The sequence below is a fragment of the Nymphalis io genome, chromosome 23, assembly GCF_905147045.1.
Source record: "Nymphalis io chromosome 23, ilAglIoxx1.1, whole genome shotgun sequence".
Classification (NCBI taxonomy): domain Eukaryota; kingdom Metazoa; phylum Arthropoda; class Insecta; order Lepidoptera; family Nymphalidae; genus Nymphalis; species Nymphalis io.
The window spans coordinates 2,440,985-2,463,121 of record NC_065910.1 but is presented as its reverse complement, the minus strand read 5'-3'; the positions used below and the strand labels follow the sequence as shown (position 1 = coordinate 2,463,121).

The window sequence follows — 22,137 nt, the reverse complement described above, 5'->3', positions numbered from 1 at the left end:
GCAAGTGTGTAAATTTTTACTCAATCCGTGGACAAGGGTTATAATTGATTTAAAATTAAATTGCGAGATTTAACCCACACGTTAAATCTATTAAATTTCTATATAACTTAATATTCTTGTATGCGTGCAAAAAATAAATTCGAAATCCATTTAACACAAAGAAAATCTATTCTAAAATAGACCGTTCAGTAAAAATAATTGTTTATTTTCAACATAAAATTAACATAATAATTAAATAACCGTAGTGCTCTTAACTAGACAATTACTAGTTAGTCTTGCATTACGCGTGCTCGAGTGAATTTATGTCTACGTGAATAATAGTGTACGTGCTTTACCGCCTTGTCATACCAAGCGCCTATGCACGTATTAGTTTATAACAATACAAAGCTCTGTGTGTATAAATAAATGCAGCTACAACTACTAATACAAGAGTTTTATCTAGGAAATATATGAATAAAATGGAAAATTAGAATGAACATTATTTATTAAATTGTTCGATTGCCTCGTTGGTCTAGTGGCTTGATGTAAAGCCGCAGACCTAGAGGTCCTGGGTTCAATTCCCAGGTCGGGCTAATAAAAAGTTATTGAATTTTTCTGTGAGAAAATTCTCAGTAGCAGCCCGGAGTTTGGAAGTTGGAAGTGTGTAAAGTGTCTAAAGTGTGGAAAGCCGTTGGTCCTACGCCTGAACTCTTTCCGGTCGTGTCGGATTGCCGTCCCATCGGATTATGAGAGATAGGGGATAAAGAGTGCACCTGCGTTTGCGCACACACTTGTGCACTATAATATCTCCTGCGTAGTTGGCTAATCTGTCTCGAGATTGGTCGCCGTGGCCAAAATTAAACTGTTAAAAATATAACGCACAAATGAGTTTAAAACATTAATTATACTCCAAATCGCGGATTTTTTATATCAATTAATAAATTACTCGCAAATCGCAATTCACTGATGGAGACAAGCCTATCCCAAGATGTACCAAAGCTCCCGGTTTTTCGCCTTCCGCATCCAAACGGTCCCGCCACCTAGATTTTAAAATAAGAATATTTAAATACGCATGTGATTATGAATAATTGAAAAAAATATTTCTTTTGTTTCAGAAATAAACGCAACCAAAACAACGGATAACACTGAAAAACAAGAGGATGTCCTCTATCAGAAAGACGTATCTTTCTCAGCAGAACTAGAAATAGCCCCGTCCAATAGACTTAGTAAATCTAATGTAAGCGAAAAACATATCGACGATATACAAATACTAGCAACACTGCCAACTCTCTTAAACATTGTCAATGAGCCTAATTATACGTTTACGGGTGAGAGATCTAAGGAAGTGGATGGCCTGAAGAGTCTCATCGAGGACGGAGTTAGTAAAATAGATATTAACATCATAGCTGATGATAAAATCAATGATGCTTTGCTTGAAGTTAATAAGATTAAAGTAACAACGCTTGGACCTAGTTTAGAACAAAAAGTAAGTTTTAATTTTATATGTATTTATTGTAGTTTCAATCTCCTAATTGTGGAAGTAGAAGTAATGTGTTATATGAATCTTGCAATGGCGGCAGTTTGTTCACTTTTATTTCTTTAACATTTAATTATCAAAAAATCAATTCACCGCGTTGGAAACCATAAGCAGCATTGATGAGAGAACCGACACGCTGGTCAAAATACTGCAAAACACATCCCGCAAGTGTTTTCCACCACAGAGAAGAGACAACGCACCAAAACTCCCTGCTGAGACACTCGAGCTCGTGAGAAAACGACGAGAACTACCATCGTTTTTGTCAGATAAGGCCTTAAAACGAACAATAAAAACGCTGACGCGACGCGATCTCCGACGCTCCAATACCCGTGCCATCAAGGCTGCGATTGAGCAAAATCGGGGATCGAAAGTGTTCGCTCGCAAGTTTGGGAGGCCGCGTCTGACAAAACTTAAAACTGAAAATGGTGGGGTCGTTACCTCTAGGCCTGAGATTGTCGGAGAAGTAAGAGGTTTTATGGGCAGTTGTTCTCTTCAAGATCGGATAAACCCGTGGGAATCAGTATTGATGACCAGCGCGCCCCTCTTATGCGCCATTACTCCGAGGAGCTCCCGGTCGTTGACCAAGGAGAGATTAGGGCGGCTCTAGAACAGCTTAAAAACAACAAAGCTCCGGGAGATGACGGAATCACAACAGAGTTGCTTAAGGCAGGCGGGACTCCGGTCCTGAAAGAGCTAGCAAGCCTCTTTAATTCCGTCATCCAACATGGCAAGACCCCGGAAACGTGGAGCGGGAGTGAGGTGGTACTGTTTTTCAAGAAAGGTGATAAAACCCTCTTGAAAAACTACAGACCAATCTCCCTCCTGAGTCACGTGTATAAGCTGTTCTCAAGAGTCGTCACGAACCGTCTCGCTAGACGACTTGACGAGTTCCAGCCCCCAGAGCAAGCCGGCTTTCGATCAGGCTACAGCACCGTGGACCACATCCATACTGTTCGGCAGATTGTGCAGAAGAACGAAGAGTACAATCAGCCGCTGTGTATGGCATTTGTGGACTACGAGAAAGCCTTCGACTCCATCGAAACCTGGGCAGTGCTCGACTCATTGCAGAGATGTCATATCGATTGGAGATATATCGAGGTACTGAGATGTCTGTACAACGCCGCTACAATGACTGTCCACATCCAGGATTGTAAGACGAAGACGATCCAACTGCGCAGAGGGGTGAGACAGGGGGATGTAATATCCCCGAAACTGTTCACCAACGCGTTGGCAGAAGTTTTCAAGACGCTGGATTGGACTAGGTATGAAGTCAATGTAAACGGCGAGTACATCTCACACCTTCGATTTGCATCGTCGGCAAATCGTCATCATAGCAGAGTCGCTGGAACAACTCACCGAAATGCTGCGTAGCCTAGGCGAGTCTTACCAGTGTGTCGGTCTCGGTATAAACTTGGACAAGACCAAGGTCATGTTCAATAGGCATGTCGTGCCGGGACCGATATACGTCGAGGGGAAACCTCTCGAAGTTGTTAGTGAATATACCTACCTAGGACAGATAATACAAGTCGGTAGGAACAACTTCGAGAAGGAAGCCGATCGAAGAATTCGCTTGGGATGGGCAGCATTTGGCAACCAACGTCAAGTCCTCAAGTCGTCTATACCGCATTGTTTGAAGACGAAAGTCTTCAACCAATGCGTCTTACCTGCCATGACATACGGTGCCGAAACGTGGACACTAACTGCGGGACTAGTCCACAAATTCAAAGTCGCTCAACGTGCTATGGAGCGAGCTATGCTCGGAGTATCTTTGAAGGATAAGATCAGAAATGAGATCAGAAGTGGCAGTGGGCTGGTCACGTATGTCGTAGGACCGATGGCCGTTGGAGCAGACGAGTCCTAGAGTGGAGACCGCGAATCGGCAAGCGCAGCGTAGGGCGCCCTCCAGCCAGGTGGACCGACGACCTTAAGAAGGTGGCGGGCACCAACTGGATGCGGAAGGCGGAGGACAGGGAGCTTTGGCGCACCTTGGGAGAGGCCTATGTTCAGCGGTGGACAACGATTGGCTGTTGATTATCAAAAAATGTGAAATTTACTATGTTTATTATAACATTTAGTTAGTCGGTTTTCTACAAGTGAGATAAGATGTGTGTTTTCAAAATTCTGAAGTCTGATATTACAATATTTTTAAAGAAACATTTTTAATATTACGATTTTATGTTACTATATTTAAATAATCAAAAATTGTAATTCAAGTATGTTATGAGCGGGAATAATCTTACCAAATTTCGACATTCCACCAAATAGCCGGTCAAATTTCGTTATTCATGATCCAATCGATGTAACCGGCGTTACTAAGCATAAGATTCAAATAAAAAATTACTTACATTTGGTTCCACACCAATGAATATATTTGAAAGCAATATCTCTGAAGTAATATTTCTTATAAATATGATATAAGTATTGACGTAAAAAATATGGCTCTGACTCGTTCATTATTTCTAATATGATTCTTTTAATAATATGACAATGTTTGTGGAATAATAGAAATATGCTAGTTCAATGAAAAATTGCTCCGGGCAAGCATAACTGACTTTTTATATTAAGCATTATTTGGGTTTTTTTATCTCGTGCTTAATGGTGAAGAAAAATATCGTGAAGAAATGTGAAGGATAGAAATCAGTGAAATATGAAATAATTCCAAATTATTTCTATAAAATTATTAACAAACTGTTCAGTATACTTAATTAATTTCGATACAAGTAGCTTGGATAGAATAGGGAATGGAAGTATTTATTTTTAGGTACTAAAATCTTACTGACCATTAAAATAAAATTAATTAATATTATTCTTCATATAAGGTGCCGGGAGGTACGTCATCACCAGAAAGGACGACAGCCGTGGAGAGTTGCGACTGTGACACATGCAACGGCGCCCGATGCTCTTGTCTACTGTCCACTAAATGCAAACCTAGTAAGTTTTACCAAATTTTATTTTAAGGCCCCAGATCCCAAGATCCTCGGCTCAACCCCAAGTTGGGTCAATAAAATTATTTGGGTATTCCTGTCGAAGAATCTCAGTAGCAGTCTGGAGTCTGGAAGTTGGAAGTGTACACTCCTGTGACTCGGAAAGCACGTAAAGCCTTTGGTCTTACACTTGAACTTTTTCCGGTCATGTCGGATTGCCGTCCCATTGAATGATAAGAGTGAAATACAGAGTGCATTTGTTTGCGCATGCACTTGGGCGTTATAAAATGTCCTGCGATGTTGGTTAATCTTTTTTGAGATTGGCTGCCGTGATCATTATATACTAAATAGTTTCAAAATAATAATAATAATATGTTTCCTGTAACAACACTTGCATATACAAGCAGGTCTGCATATTAAATTTTTAGGATCAGATTTAAGTCTATGTAAGCAACTTTAGATAACAACTTATAATATTTCAATTTAATGATAATACGGCGAGGATAGTTATTATGGATTAATAATGAAATGTTTAGATATGTAAATTTGTATTCATTATAAAACTATTAATAAACACTTTATTAAAATTTGCAATAACATATTATAATTAATGAAATGTGTTTCCTTTTAAGTTAAAGGATATTGGTTAAAATATTTAGAAGTAGTTTCAAAGTTCAGCCTTTAGTGGTTAGATCAAAGGGTTACGAACATTTTACACAAAAAAGTTAGTCTGCAACTACATATTGAAATGATGGAAGCGATATTTACTTCGGAATAGTCCAATTTAACTTTGACTGTATGAAGTTAACAGTTATTATTATTAATTAAATTGATTTTATAATTATTATTGAACCCCAATATCAAATTGACTTAATTAAAGACACATAGTGTTAGCCCAATAGTCGAAATTCTACCAAAATCATTGTTGAAAATTTAAGGAAAACATATAAAGTATGTATATAGTATTTACATGTTTTGCTTTTCATATTTATATTTTTTAGAGAGGCCAAGAAGTGTTAGATAATATACTTTATATTACATGTCTACGCGATCAACTGCATATAAGTTTCGTAGTTCGTGAACCACAAGTGCTACGTCGTAGTCATGTAGCGTTCGTAGCATAGTTGTCTCTTTCGTAGCCAATTAAAACTTTTCTTCGGCTATCGTGTTTTGTAAGAGCCACATATTGCGTGGTAGGTTTCGTGTATGTATTTACGAATATATACCTTATTATAACGTCTTAAGACTTAGAATTCAAGAATAAAAAGTGTCGGGTAAAGAGTAAAGACATCGAACTGGCACGTAACATTGTACGTAATGATTTTAGCCCTCTGTCTTGAAGTAGGCGGTTACTTATAACTTTTTACATTTACACGTACTAAGATTATTATGTAAAAGAAGATTTATTCAAAATTCCAAATATTATTTTAATTTGTTAAGTTGATCGAGTATTTTTAATAGTGCCACTAATTTTATACCCATGTCCAGAAATCAAAATTCATAACGATTTCGTTCTGTGCCTTTGTGCAATGATGACTAAAAACATACACGAGTTTAATCGCATAATTATAATATTCAACCTTTTTTTTATAAAAAAAACTAATTGAGTATTTTACTGTAATGTTCTAAAAATAATAATAAAAATAAATAAATAGTAATTCACTACTTTAACTATCATTATTTTACAACTTTACTTTTAAGTGAATTTTAATGGCCTTCCTTTTCTTCGCCTTATGTACCATTAACCCTATCGAAATGTACTAATACTACAAAGGTTATTTTATTTTACTATGGCAAAGAAAGTTAATCGAATTTTACGACGCCTTTAAACTCTCAAGGCTAGCAATTATTTGAAATCTAATTTAAGGGCTCGTCGCACACTGTACTCATTATGTCAGTTTTATATAACGCATTAAGATATTTATACTAGAAGTAATATATTCATTTAAAAAAAAAATTATTATTTGATTTTTCAAAAATGCATCTAAAAGACTTGAATAAATGATTTTCTATTTTTATTTTTAACTGAATTAAATTCATTAGTAAGGGTAAAAGTAATGACAGTCCATAAATGTTCCATTGCTTTGCAAAAAAACACTTTTCCTACCACCTACCACCAAGATGGTAGATAATTTCATTTTATTTTGTAACGCCGTAACCTTTAAAGGAACGCAACGTTTGTGAGCACCCGTATTGAAACTTTCAAGTTACTGTTATAGCAATTATCATAAAACGTTATGTCTATCACTAATTCAGAATGTTGGAGATAAATTTGAATGATTTATTTGGGTTTAGCGAGGCGCTTGTATTGAATAAAGGTATTAGTGTAATCTTTTAGACCGTATTTATTTTACCTTAACTCGAACCGTACTATATTATGTTTATTACCTTATCGTCGAGTTGAGAGCGAGGGAGACAGCTGTGTGATCGTTTAATCATTTATTAATTGTAAGCAGCACGAAAGCTACGTTTTTAATATAAAATCAGCAATTGTGATTCAAAATCGTACCATTGGATTCAATGTAGTAAGAAAATATTGGAAATTATTTGGATATAATTATATCTGTATGTAGAACTACAGCTCGAATTCTAAGCCATATCTTTGCCAAGCAAAGGGTTACTTAGAGCGGATTTTAGGATTAGAAGAAAAGCTGTACAGTAGATAAAATATTTCAAGTCAGGGTGGCAAGTGTAAGTACTATGCATCTGTTATTATAAGGCTGTACAGTCAAAATAATATAACTATTTAAATATATATACTAACATTAATGTTTTATCAATAGTAAACAAGGAAGGTGGGCTACCTCTATTTTAAATTAAAAAAATAATAATAAACAATTGTTTATCGGTTAAAAACGGCCTGACTGGTTGAGATGATTTAAACTTAGCTATATTGAAGTCTCCAGGGGTCCCGCATTTAATTATTAAAGTTAGACAACAATTTTTATGAGACTATCATTAATGTATGTATTTCATAGACTGAGATCAAAATCTAACACAAAATAACGTGAGAACCGATGATTTTTAAAACAGTCGGTGCAGTAGCTTAGTATTAACGCTCACTGAAGTTGGCCTTTTTGATAACTTTAGTTCAAATTATCATACACAATAAAGTTATCCTTATAAAAACCACAAACACTTTTAATATTAAAACTTGGCAACAACTTTTCACACCTAAATACATATAATTTAGTCCATACAAAAACACAAAATAAAAAAACATATTTTTTACCTTATAGTTTTTTTGCTAATTTTGGTATTGAATTATTTCTTTAACTTAATCATTCGAAACATAACTTAAGAATAATAAATAAATTAAACGGGTAATAGTTTAACAAATTTGTCATCCACAAACAGATTACAATAAGTACATATTGTATATCATTTCAAATTATATCGTTCCCTTTGTATACTCTGTCCATAATCCATAACGTTGTGGCCGTATGTCGGAAGTAAGTAACCGCGGAAGCAGCATTAATGACGCGTCTTCCGGTGTTTCATAGATTATTACATAATGTGAAGTGAAAGTGATGAATTACCTACAAATACATTCTAAATTCAAATAGATTGAGATGTGTAATATTGAATAGTGTTAGGTCGTTACATGGAATTTAGAATACAATTAAAATCAAGCTTGTATAGTAAATAAATATATGGCACCTTTTGAATTGAGATAAGAGCTATATTTCAAAATTTCACTCTTTTTTTTTAAATATATAAGCTAGCGCTTGACTGTCATCACACCTGATTCACGCTTGCCTATAAGATGCCTTTTCACTATAGACTTGAAGGTACTCATATTGCAGGTGGTGGGGAAAACGGAGGTCGGGAGGGTATTCCAGATCTTAGCGGTGCGTATCAGAAACGAGGAAGCAAATCGTTTCGTACGCAATCATATATTATAATTAAATATGTATATCCTGTATCTGAAATCAACGAATACTAGCTACTATCACATATATAATATTTGTCTTCTATAATTGTCATTAATATTTACCTATAAACATATTTATCATAAAAATAGGTATAGTGCAAAAAATATATATTTTAAATATTTAAATCTTACTCGAAATGAGCATGCTAGTTAAACTAGCAATGTTTTAACAGACATGCTATGAATCGCTCAATAATGCATGCTATCGTACAAAGTGCTCCGTAAGTCGGTTGTCAAAATTTCTCGAGTGAGATACGAAGTGTATTAATATAAATGCCTTTGTATACATGTTTGTTTGTTAAGCTATCACATCTTACTACTCAATAGATTATCATGAAATTTTGCCTACACTTTATTAGGGGTACAGAATAGGATTGCCCGCCTAAGACGCGGGTGAGGGTATAGCTGCAGTAGGAGTAGAAGGCAAGCGGAAATTAGTATGTAATAAGTAATAAGCCTCGTATAAATACATCCGAAAATACTCGTACACATTACTGATGATTTAAGTGATAATAAAAAATAAGTAAAACTGAAAAATATAATACATTCTTTATAATATATTGCTGAAATATAAACTATATATAATGACGAGCTGGTTGGCGTAGTTGGTAGATACTTGCCTTTCACGCCGAAGGTTGTGGGTTCGATTCCCACCCAGGACAGACATTTGTGTGCATGAACACGTCTGTTTGTCCTGAGTCTGGGTGTAATTATCTATATAAGAATGTATTTACAAAAGAAAAGTAGTATATGTAGTATATCAGTTGTCTGGTTTCCATAGCACAAGCTTTGTATAAGCTTAATTTGGGATCAGATGGTCGTGTGTGAAAAATGACCCAGGATATTATTATTTATTAGTTTAAGTAAATTTTATAATCTTGTGAAAAATACTTATTAGTAATAAACCATAACCATATTTACGTTAAAATTTTACTTTGTCATAAATAGTTATATCAAAATTAGTCCACTTCCCTGTTAAAACAGTAGTGGAAACTTAACTGGCATAAGTGTTAAAATATGATTATTATATTAAGTTGTAATATACGATATGCTGTATGTTTCCCTAATAAATAAATAAAAATAAAATAAAATAAAATTATTATAAACTTGATTGTAAAAAAACTACATTTTGGTTCCTAAAAATAAATATTTTTATAATATTATTATAGTTAAATGTATAACGATAGTTGATACTTTTATATTTTATTTTATTTATTTGGGAAACATACAGCATAATATAATACATAAAATTTAGTAACAAAATAAATTTCACTTAAGCCAACAAAGTTTCCACTTATACAAACAAACATGGAGTGAACCTAACGATAACAAGTTATTTAACAATTTATTAAGATATATGAATAAAGTATTAAAAATAATTTAAAACAGAAAAAAAAACGATAAGTATATTACTGACAAATACAGTTTTTTAGAGCTTCTTTGAACTTAAATAAATTTTCGTTAAATATATCTATACTAGTGTAGCGTTTATTATGATTGTCACATGCTCTTACTAAAAAGCGATTTTTAGCATAGTTCGTTCTACACATTGGGACATAAAAGGTATGTTTTGAACGGGCAATGGAATGTGAGCACTTGATATAAATGTTGTTGACTAAGTACATTGAATCGACAAAATTATTTACAATTTTGTAAAGAAAAACCTGATCTTTGCATTCCCTGCGTTTCTCAAGCGACAAAATATTAAGCTTATTAATAGCATTGGACCCAAATTTACGCGTTAATCTTCTAATAAATTTATTCTAAACATTTTCGATAGCCATAACATACTTAGAGTATTGTGGATTCCAAACCGTTGAAGCGAATTCCAAATTAGATCTTACATACGAGTTATACAACACATTATATGTATTGATATGCTTAAAGTCTCTTCCCTGGCGAAATATGAAACCCATCATACTGTAAGCTTTTGCGATAATTTTATTCACATGCCTGTCAAATAATAAATTAGAATCTAGAAGCACTCCTAGGTCCCTAACCTCGGTTACCCTCTTAATTAAATGATTGGAAATTGTGTAATCAAATAAAATTGGATTTTTTTTTCTAGAAAATGTTATTACATTGCATTTTTCAAAGTTAAGATGTAGGCCATTAGATGAACAATATTGCACTAAAATATCCAAATCAATGCAAGTTTGAGCAGTCATCACTTCTTTTTATGATTTTAAATAGTTTTGTATCATCGGCATATAGAAGTATGTCAGGATTTTGAAAATTTTTTAGTATATCATTAATGAAAATGTTAAACAATAGGGGACCGAGGTGAGAGCCCTGAGGAACCCCAGATGTTATGGGGACAAAATAAAAAATAAAATAAATAAAATATGAAGAACGGAAACTATTACAACATTCTATTGAACAGTTATTTCCACGACAACCCATCTATCCCCACCATTACAGCTTATACACACACACACATATAGTGCACACAGATTATATACAAAGAGTGCACACTTGCACTTGCATTACAATTAAGTGTCATGTGTATTTCAAGTGTCTTTTTTATTTTATTAAGTATTTCTTTTAACTTTTTATTTGTAATTTAAAATATTGTTTTCTGTTATATTATATAACTATTTTGTTGCTTATTGCGGTACCACTTTCTGTCTTATTGTAATTCTGTAAATTGATGTCTTTGTGTTCTTTGTAGGTGATCTAATAAAAAAAATATAAAATTTATACATAAAGCATAGAATTTACTTACGGATTACTGGTGATAGGGGTTTGTACAAGCTCCTCTGGGTAAGTACCACCGACTCATCAGATATTTTACCGCAAAACTACTTGGTATTGTTGTGTTCCGGTTTGAAGGGTGAGTGAGCCAGTGTAATTACAGGCACAAGGGACATAACATCTTAGTTCCCAAGGTTGGTGGCGCATTGGCGATGTAAGCGATGGTTAACATTTCTTATAATGCCAATGTCTATGGGCGCTGGTGACCACTTACCACCAGGTGGCTCATATGTTCGTCCGCCTACCTATACTATAAAAAAAAGAATGACAAAGAAAATCCGATTCAATTAAAAAGTTAAGATTAATCAAATTATAATCGTACGTTCCTTATTAAATTGCTTACAATTAATTATTTATGCACGCAGCACTTGTATTATATCTATATATAGAGAATCCGTACTAATAACATAAATGTGATAGTAGCTATGGCTGTCTGTTATGCTGTTATGCAGTAACTCGGCTGCTCTGGCTTACTTGTCTTGGATTTTGGTGAATTTCGGTACAAATTAAGCTTGAACCCAAAGCCATGAAATAATTTTATTTTTACATATATCATTTATACATTAATAAACATATAAATAGCTGATTGGAAAACTTAAATTAGTACAAAACTTGCAGTTCTTATGGTCTATTTTTGAGTATACAATTTACACAATCGATCTTTCGATCTTAAGCGTATACTGAGAATTCAATAGAAGTGAAGTATATACAAAATGTCCATACCTGACTTATTAGACGTGACTCTAGATTATCTCCTATAAAAGTTTCGCTCCCCGAGGGGACGTACCGAGGGAGGTTTTCGATTACCGTCCCAGTATTGAAGAATGCAGGGTGCTTGAATTATATTAAGTGATATCGAGGGGTTGTGATCTATGCTATTGCGCAGGGCTGCCACTAACATTTATAAAACTTTTAATGATGTGAATTTGATGTCCTGCTAGCGTATACCGATCATTACGGCGACCGGTGGAACGATATAGAAGTTGATAGATTGCATCGTCTAGCGGTGGGCTAAAACAAAGTTCATAGTTAAAAAAAACCTTCCCCGTGTAAGTCATATATGTACGTGCCAATTTTCATGGTAATTCACAGTGTCGAAATCAATTACTCTGAAACAGATACATAATCGTTTCTCCGTATTCATACATATACATAGATAGATAAACGTGATCAACTCGTTTCACCTATCTAGTCAAAAACTGACCGAGAGTTCCTACATCTCAACATATGTTTTCCTCGTTTTTCCTCCAATAAATTTTAGATGTTGTTTTCGGATAATATTATTTTTTTGTAGAATTTTTAAATATCAGGTCCTCGACTCAGGTCCAGACTGATTTCGGCCACGGCGGCCAATCTCAAAAGACATTAGTCAACTACACAGGAGATATTATAGTTCACAAGTGTGCGCGCAAACACAGGTGCACTCTCTATTCTTTAGCTCTCATAATCCGATGGGACGGCAATCTGACACGACGAAAGAGTTCAGGCGCAAGACCAACGCTTTACATGCTTTCCGAGGCACGGGAGTGTACACACTTTCAACTTACAGTCGCCGGACTGCTACTGAGAATTTTCTGACAGAAAAAACCCAATAACTTTTTATTGGCGCGACCTGAGTATTGATCCCAGGACCTCAGGGTCAACGGCCTTATATCTAGCCACTAGATCAACGAGGCAGTTTTTTTTAAATATAATATGTTTTTAATTTTTGTCGTCAGTAACCAAATTAAAAAAGCAAGATGACTCTCTAAAGCCTACTCAAAAAAAAGTTGGTAAATCAATTATTTTTTACCATTTTCGCGTCTTCGCTCGCAGGTGAGAGGGGGAACAAATATTAGGTAATTCCTTTTCTTGATAACGTGATTCCTCCTGATAGTATTAGTAAAGTATAATAAACTCACATTATAATATTAGTTAGGTCTCAGTGTTTTTTAAAAAAAATGGTGTGCTAGATTAAAGTAAATACACATTATTACTTAATTATGCAGAAAGAGATACGGCAATGTGTTCCATACGTTTTCGTTAAATAAAATACGTCACCGATCATTAATCGCAGCTTCACCCGTACACGTAAAATTATTTCATACGAGGGTGTTTATATATAAAAAACTGAAAAAGTTTCATTGATAAATAAGCTAAAAGTAATATTCGTAATTCACACTAAACAAGATTAAAAAATATTGCTAATTTAAAACTAATTTCATCGAAAACCGATGTAAAAAAGTAATTAAAATTTAATTAAAAACTGCTGTTGACACAACCCTGGGTGTAGAGGCTTTGCTATTCTAAAACTTCGATGAAAAATTCTATGCGAACAATAAAATAGTTATCCAGTACTCTTCAATTAAATCTGTTCATAATAGATGTAGTATGGCTTCAAAATCAATAGGTTTTATCTTCTATTTACCAACTATATTACTCTACGCCACTTCTGACACATCAAATTTATTTTAGCCGTAATTTTCATCATTATCATCAAGCAGGTCCTTTTTTTACACACAGTGGAAACCAGAAAGGTAACCAGAGCCTTAAACGGGGCTGTGTAGGATTTTTACCAATGAAATTGCTACAGTAGCCACCTTCGTGGAGCATGTTTACGGACGGAGGCTGTGAGGTAGTGTTAGTAGTGGTTCCTCCCGTGCCCTGCAACACTTGTGGGTTGGCAGAGCTCTCCTTAGGAGACGAAGGTGATCTCGCTCCCGCCACGCGCGTCCACGGTCCCAGTGTCTGGTTGTATTTCTGTGCTCGCTCCAGGCTGGTATCCCACTACTGTTTGATACGTGGACTTTTGACTGCTGGATATCCCGTCTAAAAAGATTCGCCCCTCTGTAGTGATCCTGCATATTTTGAGTTTATCCATTACAAACAAACATATAAACGAATCATTTTATTTCTTTATATAACATTAGTATAGATTATAATCGTTTTATAATATCTACTTACAAAAGATCGTTCAAGCGGGCAAGCAATTTTCTCGTACTCGACTGAGTCTAGTGGCTTTCTGCGTAGACTATTCGATCCAGCGTTCAAGCCTGTTATTAAAGGCTTTTCTGAAAAAAAAAGAATTATTAATTTGGCATGTGTTACATTCTCATGCCTCAAAACGAATTGAAAACTAAAACGTAAGGTTAGATTCTGCGCCTGATCATAGAGTATATGAACAGTGGATCTGACTATGACAGTGAGCTAATAGGGGATAAATATATAATATCTCCTACGTAAGCTAGTCTTTTTAATTGGATACTGTGTGGGAAATTCGTTCATCATATGATGACCTACTGACCAGCTTCGAGAAGGGAGATAAGCCATGACACATGACATATTATAGTGCACAAGTACACTCTCTCTTCTCTCACTTTTAAATTTGTAATTTCTAGTGGTGGGCAACGGAGTTTATCAAAGGACGCATATATGAACCTGTCAACTTTAAGACTACGGCATATAGCCTCTTCCTGGTATCTCATAGTCTCCTGGTACTGAAAAATTCTGAAAAGCCCAATAATTTTTACTTGGCCCAAGCCGAGCCCACGGACTATCAATCGGCAGCCTTATATTTACGAGACCAAAGAAGCAGTTGAATGACTACTACATTAATGTAGTATTAATACTTAAATGTAAAAAGCCTTTATCTTACATAAATTGTATATTTCATTGTAAAGGTAACAATTAATTTTGAAACTAGAATGAACTTAGCTGTTTCCCGAAATATCTAATTTAAACTATGCGTTCGGTATTTGAATGGCGCTCAATAGTTAGATCAAGAGATATATAGGTATGTACTTCTGTAGTTATTATATCTATAAACACAATAAAGCTGTAGAAAACCTGTATCTGTACATTGAATAAATTTTTAAAAAAATAAGCGTGGGCGATAAAAAAGGAGTAACATATGTGATGGTGTTGTGTCGTAATAAAACTGACTTTCACGCGGACGAAATCACCACCGGACGGCGGACGAGACACCATCTTTTTATAAATACATAGATAGTGTGTGTGTTGTTTTATTGATCCTTCTTACGTAAAGAAACGGAGAAGTGAATGAATAATAATAATGAAATAGGCTATTTTCTATAAAGGAATAATGCAAATGTGACATGATCAACTTATCCATATCAATATTATAGTTGTTTCTTAGAACACGAATCTCAGGATTTACCAGTCAATCCGATTTGAAAAAATATTTTTATGTTAGAAAACTTCTTCAACAAATAGGCTAACCATTTGTTGAAAATGGTTTTATACTATATATCATAGCGCTCTGCGTGGGTGGAACAGTCACATTTAACGTAAGACAGATCAGTTACTAGTTAAACACTAATAATTAATTCATAGATTTGTTATTTCGATTGAATTGTTTTATGTTATAAGTGGAAAACATGTTTACTGATTTAATTTGCTTTAAAACTTGTCCTATTTATGTATATGTATACCAATTGTGATTATGATCGATTAAACGGTATGGAAGTTAAATTTCTACAACGCCATCAAGTGACGAATTGCAACAAAGAGTGTATGTAATCCTTCTCCATGAAAAGTAATATTATGTATTAACTTTCTTGTTATGCGATTCAAATTAAATGGTATCGAAGTCAAGCATATATACCAATCATTTTATATTAAGTAATATACTCATTATTATTGAACCTATATCTTTTACGTAATGAATTATATGACAAAGATTTCTATGAACAGGAAAACAGAAGCAGGATCTAATTTAAAAGGAATAAAATAAAATGAAATGGCTAATATTTGTAACTGGATACTTAACATAAATTATCGTCCGCGTTAAATGCAAATGGGGAATTTATATGTAAATGAAGATACGTATGATTAATGAACATATATATATATATATATATATATATTATTTAAAGATTTTAGCCTTTTTTGAAAACAAAATATTTGAGATATCTGTGTACATATAGTTTACTCTACCGCCTTCCTCAAATCCATTATTTTATTGTGAATGTTTCACTTCAATTGGTGTTAAGGCTTAGTGCCGTCTGGGGAGTAACTCACTAACCACATATTCTACCGCCAAGCAGCAATACTTACTATTTTGCTGCGGTTTGAAGTGATTCAGTGCTACAAGAGGGCACAAGGGACATCGCAGCTCCCAAGTTGGTGCATTAATAATGTACTTTCAAATTCCACTTTCCCATCGGTGGTGGCAGTTTTTTTTCATTTGAAATACCACGTCTGCCTACTTATTTAGATAATTTAAAAAAAAACCTGCTTAAACTCGTTACCATATACGTTTGAGTAAATACAATTAAATATTTAACAATTGTTTATCTCGCGAAAGCTCAACCCGTCACGGGTTCAAATACGCCCCAGCTTGCAGTATTCGTGCATAATTTGTGTTTTTAATTTATGTAACTTTAGGTGATCAGGTAAAAGTCCAATACACAATAGAACAGGATGGTGTAATCAGATTAAATCTGTCTCCATAAAAGATGAGGCATTTACTCAGCTGTGAGAGACGTACAGGCCGTTGCTTGTATTTATCATAACAACAGTATTAATTCCACGCGGATTAATCTACATATAAAAATAATTATCCATGAAAATAAAAATGAAATTGCTTAATAAAAAACATGTTATAAAATATTTTACACGATAAAATGTAATACTTTGACAACCGGTACCCGTCTTTATTACCGTCAAGCAACAGCTTAATTTAAAATTATAATCCGCTCGCCTTATTACACAGGCGAAGTGTATTCAGCAACCTTTTTACACCGAAGCATCTTACTGACCTAGATAAAAATCAGGTAGGATATGATTCTATACATCTATATTTGCAAAATGGTTTGTCCCGACTTACTGTCAAGTGTCAAAGCACAGCTAAAACGATTGTATCTAGTGAGCTGAAATTTGGAACTTTTTTATTTATTTTATAACGAGCTTCCCCTAAGAAATGGGTTTCAGAAGTTTTAGGGGGGTGAAATATGAGGGGTCAAGTTGTAAATATTGTTTTAAGTAAAGTCAGTCCATACCGGCTGCTAGTTTTACGATATGATATTGGCGGTAGCATATATGATGAGTGTATGGTACCTACACAGATGGACTAACATAAAACCCCACCACCTTTTAATTTTACCACATGTGTATTTACTAAACGAGAGTATAGCAACGTGGTAGAATAAATTCCCAACCTAAGAGGTTTGAAAGTCATTTACCAGTAATGAGACTATTACTTTATACTTCGGTTTTGACTGAAAACTTAACTTTATTTGCCCGGATATAATCTGAAATATTTGGCTTACATCCAGATGCTCTATCCACTTAGCTATATCGACTCATGTTGTATCAAACCTATTTAATTTAGTTATACATGTTTAGTAAAAAAATCAATTAATATAAATGTATTTTGAAAAGTGAATTTGATAATTAAACTAATTGGCGACATGTATATTCCGTATATTATAAAATTATAAATATATCTTAATACACAGAAAATATGTAATGTACAAAGACCATTTTTAAAAAAGGAATTACGTAAAGCAACAAGCTTAATTTAAAATTACAACGAGGTTACCTCATTACAGGCAAGGGGAGTCCTTCACAACCATAATCTCTTAGACCTGTCTACTATCCTAGTATTTGCGGGCACAGCGCCAGTTACTTAAAATAATCACTCGTTCCCGAACATCGTGTTTTATATTAAAAATGTGTGTAGTAAATAAAACCTTTTTAGAGCTTAATTAATAACACAAAAATTTTGTTTTGGTTTGCTAGCGATTTTTACTGAAGTAAACACTAAAAGGACATAACTTATTACGGTATTATCAAGAATTATCTTTATTTTTTTGAGAATTTTGTCCATTTGGACATCTTATTCTCATCATAACATATATGATAAAGAGAGTTACTGACGAGAATTCAATCAATCAATCAATCAACAGCCAATCGTTGTCCACTGCTGAACATAGGCCTCTCCCAAGGTGCGCCAAAGCTCCCTGTCCTCCGCCTTCCGCATCCAGTTGGTGCCCGCCACCTTCTTAAGGTCGTCGGTCCACCTGGCTGGAGGGCGCCCTACGCTGCGCTTGCCGATTCGCGGTCTCCACTCTAGGACTCGTCTGCTCCAACGGCCATCGGTCCTACGACATACGTGACCAGCCCACTGCCACTTCAGCCTGCTAATTTTGCAAGCTATGTCGGTGACTCCGGTTCTTTTCCGGATAATCTCATTTCTGATCTTATCCTTCAAAGATACTCCGAGCATAGCTCGCTCCATAGCACGCTGAGCGACTTTGAATTTGTGGACTAGTCCCGCAGTTAGTGTCCACGTTTCGGCACCGTATGTCATGGCAGGTAAGACGCATTGGTTGAAGACTTTCGTCTTCAAACATTGCGGTATAGACGACTTGAGGACTTGACGAAGGTTGCCAAATGCTGCCCATCCCAAGCGAATTCTTCGATCGGCTTCCTTCTCGAAGTTGTTCCTACCGACTTGTATTATCTGTCCTAGGTAGGTATATCGTGTCCTCCCCCTGTCTTCGGACTTCAGATAACCCCAGTATATGCCAGTTTATATGACTTAACTCTACTTCTAATTCGGCGAGGTGATGGTCCAGCCTCATCGAGCGTCCATTATACGTTGCCATTTTCAGTCGTTTTATACGGTAGCCTGCCGTGAACCGGTGATTCTTAGCACCCCCTGCCCTGCCGATACCGCGACCGCTACCTTGGTCGGGCCTAGCGGGCTTGCCGGTAACTGGGGGCCTTTTTTTGGGCGCATCTGCCATTAAGGGAGGGGTTTGCCCATACTCGCCGCGCTGGGCAGGCGTGTTGGCGAGCGCAGTAGGGGGTAAGATGTATGACGAGAATTAGCTACCAAATAATATTGTCCCTCGCTTCTGAAGTTTGAATATAGAGTATATTGAGATACTTTGAGCTTTTATACAATTTATATTATAAGATGCTATCAGGATGCTCGTCTGGGTAGGTACCACCCACTCATCAGATATTCTACCGCAAAACAGCAATACTTGATATTGTTGTGTTCCGGTTTGAAGGGTGAGTGAGCCAGTGTAATTACAGGCACAAGGGACATAACATCTTAGTTCCCAAGGTTGGTGGCGCATTGGCTATAAGCGATGGTTGACATTTCTTACAATGCCAATGTCTAAGGGTGTTTGGTGACCACTTACCATCAGGTGGCCCATATGCTCGTCCACCTTCCTATTCTATAAAAAAAAAAGAACTCCCTTTGTGCTTTATTCTTACACATTCCATAATCAGATGATACACATCTTCCAGCATATTACAGGCAAAATAATTTTGTTAGTCAGTTTTATAATTAAATATGCAAACTTTTTGGATGGACTTCTCGTTAAAATGTTATTATTAAATAATGAAATAACGACGTCTTTCTAACCTAATTTTGGCTGCCATTTTTAGATACTAGCCCTCACAATATTTGCAAACGCAGGTGCAATCTTTATCAATCTCATGAGACATTAAAATCATTATAAATGAAATATATTATAGGGATAAACATTATCTGTAATTGTGTATAAAATATTTTGTGGATTATGTAAATGTAGCTTATAAATACATATTGGAAGAAACCCTTTACATTACTGAAACTTATATTTTTATTTTATATACCTTAATATGTTATAAGGCGATAAGATAAAACATAAGGACGTTTCAGCTTCCATTCCTACGCAAAATTTTACTTTTCTTTACGCATATTTGGTCTTGTATTTCACATGATCCTTATCAGCAAGTTTCGAGCCTTGTTCCAAGTTTAAATTACGCTGAGAATGTGTAAAAAGAACAGAGAGATAAATAAAAATGTCATCACTTTTTTTTCATGTTTCTTTTATGAAATAGGTAAGCGGTCGGGCCATGTGATGGTAAGTGGTCACCACTGGCCATAGACATTTGGCGATGTAAGAAATATCAACCATTTCTTACATCGCCAATGCGCCACCAGCCTTGGGAACTAAGATGTTATATCCCTTGTGCCTGTAGTTACACTGGCTCACTCACCCTTCAAACTGGAACACAACAATACTGAATATTGCTGTTTGGCAGTAGAATATCTGATGAGTGGGTGGTACCTACCCAGATGGGCTTGCACAAAGCCATACCACCAAGTAAAACTTTATTTACTTTACTCATAAACTATCATGATCTCATATACCAATATATGCTAAAGTTGTTTTCATGTTTCATCTTAAAATGTACGCGAATAATTAAACAAATCACGATGGACTATTAAGTTAACATAAAGGTTCTATATATATATATATTATTTTATATAAATCATGCAAGCATATGGGCATAAGTGACTTATCGTGAAAGCATAGCAATGTAAGAAACAAACCCAAAATTAAAACTTCAATGTATCGCCAACCATGAGATCCATGACCCACTCATTCGCGATCTCCACTATTGGACTTGGCTGATCTAACGGCCATTCATGAACATTTGTGACCACCCCACTGCCCCTTCAGTCTGCTAATTATGCGATCTCATCAGGATCAGCTCTTCTCGGGAAAACCTCCGATCATATCTCGCTTCATAGCACTGAGCGATCTTGAATTTCACGTATGTTAACAAAATATTATTCATAAAAAAAGCTTAACACACTGACGCGTTTCATGTAACAAGAAATGTGGATACGAGAACATGACTTGCACGTTTCACTTCTACGAAACTCTAATTCTAAGGAGTCAGCGAAACAAATGAATGACTTTCGTTAAAGCGGTTCGAGCAGTTTGTTTTTATCAGCTCTTAAGAGTGTTTCTTTAGTGTTATATGAATGTACGCCTCGAACGTGTTTGAAGATGAAATTTTCCCTACTTTACTAGTTACCTGTCCCGACTTCTTACAGGCAAAAGGGTATTAAATTTAACGATAATTCAAACATAACAAAATTTATATATTCTCTCGTATTTTGTTGATCCATATTATCCCATGCCACACGTTATAGTCGACTTATTAATGAATTTAATTACTCGTGTGCCTATTTTCAGATGGTTCACCTGATGGTAAGTGGTCACCATCGCTTATATGCCACCAACCTTGGGATCTAACATGTTATTTCCCATGTACCTGTAGTTCAACTAGCTCAGCCTTCAAATCGGAATACAATACTAAATATTGCTGCTTGGCGTAGATTATATAATGATTGGTTGGTACTCAGATGAAATTTTGCATACACGTTGACGGGGTAATAGACAAGGTTATCTAAGGTACCTAAAACCGGACAGCGTCACAAGCGATCGAAGCTGCGGGCAGAAACTAGTTATAATTATTATGATTAGTCTTTAGTATAAGAATTCTCTTAAGGATTCAGAACTGTTGCTGTAGGATAAAAATACTACAGCAATACTTATATACTTATATATACATAATACTTTAATACTTATATTATGACATATGACAATCCACTTATATAAACAACATTTATAAATCATTCCGTTAATTATGTTTGAAAAAATACGTATCAAAATTATCATTGGTGAGGTACGCTTTTGTAAATGACGCTTTGTATAGCGTACATTATATATATACCTATCAAATTAATATTGAATAAAGTTTAATCCGTTGAAATGAATTTTAAGCTTCAGCCGAGTAAAACGTTTATTTTAATTTTTAATATAATATTTTTATGTAAAAGTATTTGCGAATGTGGTGTTAAATTTTCATGTTTAATCGTCCGTGTAATTTATGTTGGCTTTATAACCAAAATTTTACAAAACATTGAACCATTAATACATAATATAATACATTTTCTGTATGTGTACGTTATTGAACTTCTTCTTAAAGAACTATTTTGATAAAATAAATTGTGTGTCACAAAACAAAACAAGTACCACCGAGGTACTTGTTTTCCTATTTATTATAAAAAGTGGAACATTCGACAGAAACTTTGCCAAGAACGGGCACTAAATTAATCGATTTTATTTAAAAATACAAATGTGAATTTGAATCACTATTGGTATTTATTTCGCCTCGGAATTTTATTGACTTTTGAAATCAGTCGAGGC

General features: G+C 34.9%; 1 protein-coding gene across 1 annotated transcript in view; it reads left to right on the top strand.

Moving 5' to 3' along the window:
* LOC126777619 (pikachurin) overlaps nt 1–22,137 on the top strand; it is a 197,907-nt gene that overhangs the window by 126,237 nt on the left and 49,533 nt on the right. The window contains exons 4-5 of the mRNA XM_050500702.1: nt 1,095–1,465; nt 4,336–4,447. Coding sequence (XP_050356659.1) covers nt 1,095–1,465; nt 4,336–4,447 — 483 coding nt within the window. The remainder of the gene's footprint in view (nt 1–1,094; nt 1,466–4,335; nt 4,448–22,137) is intronic.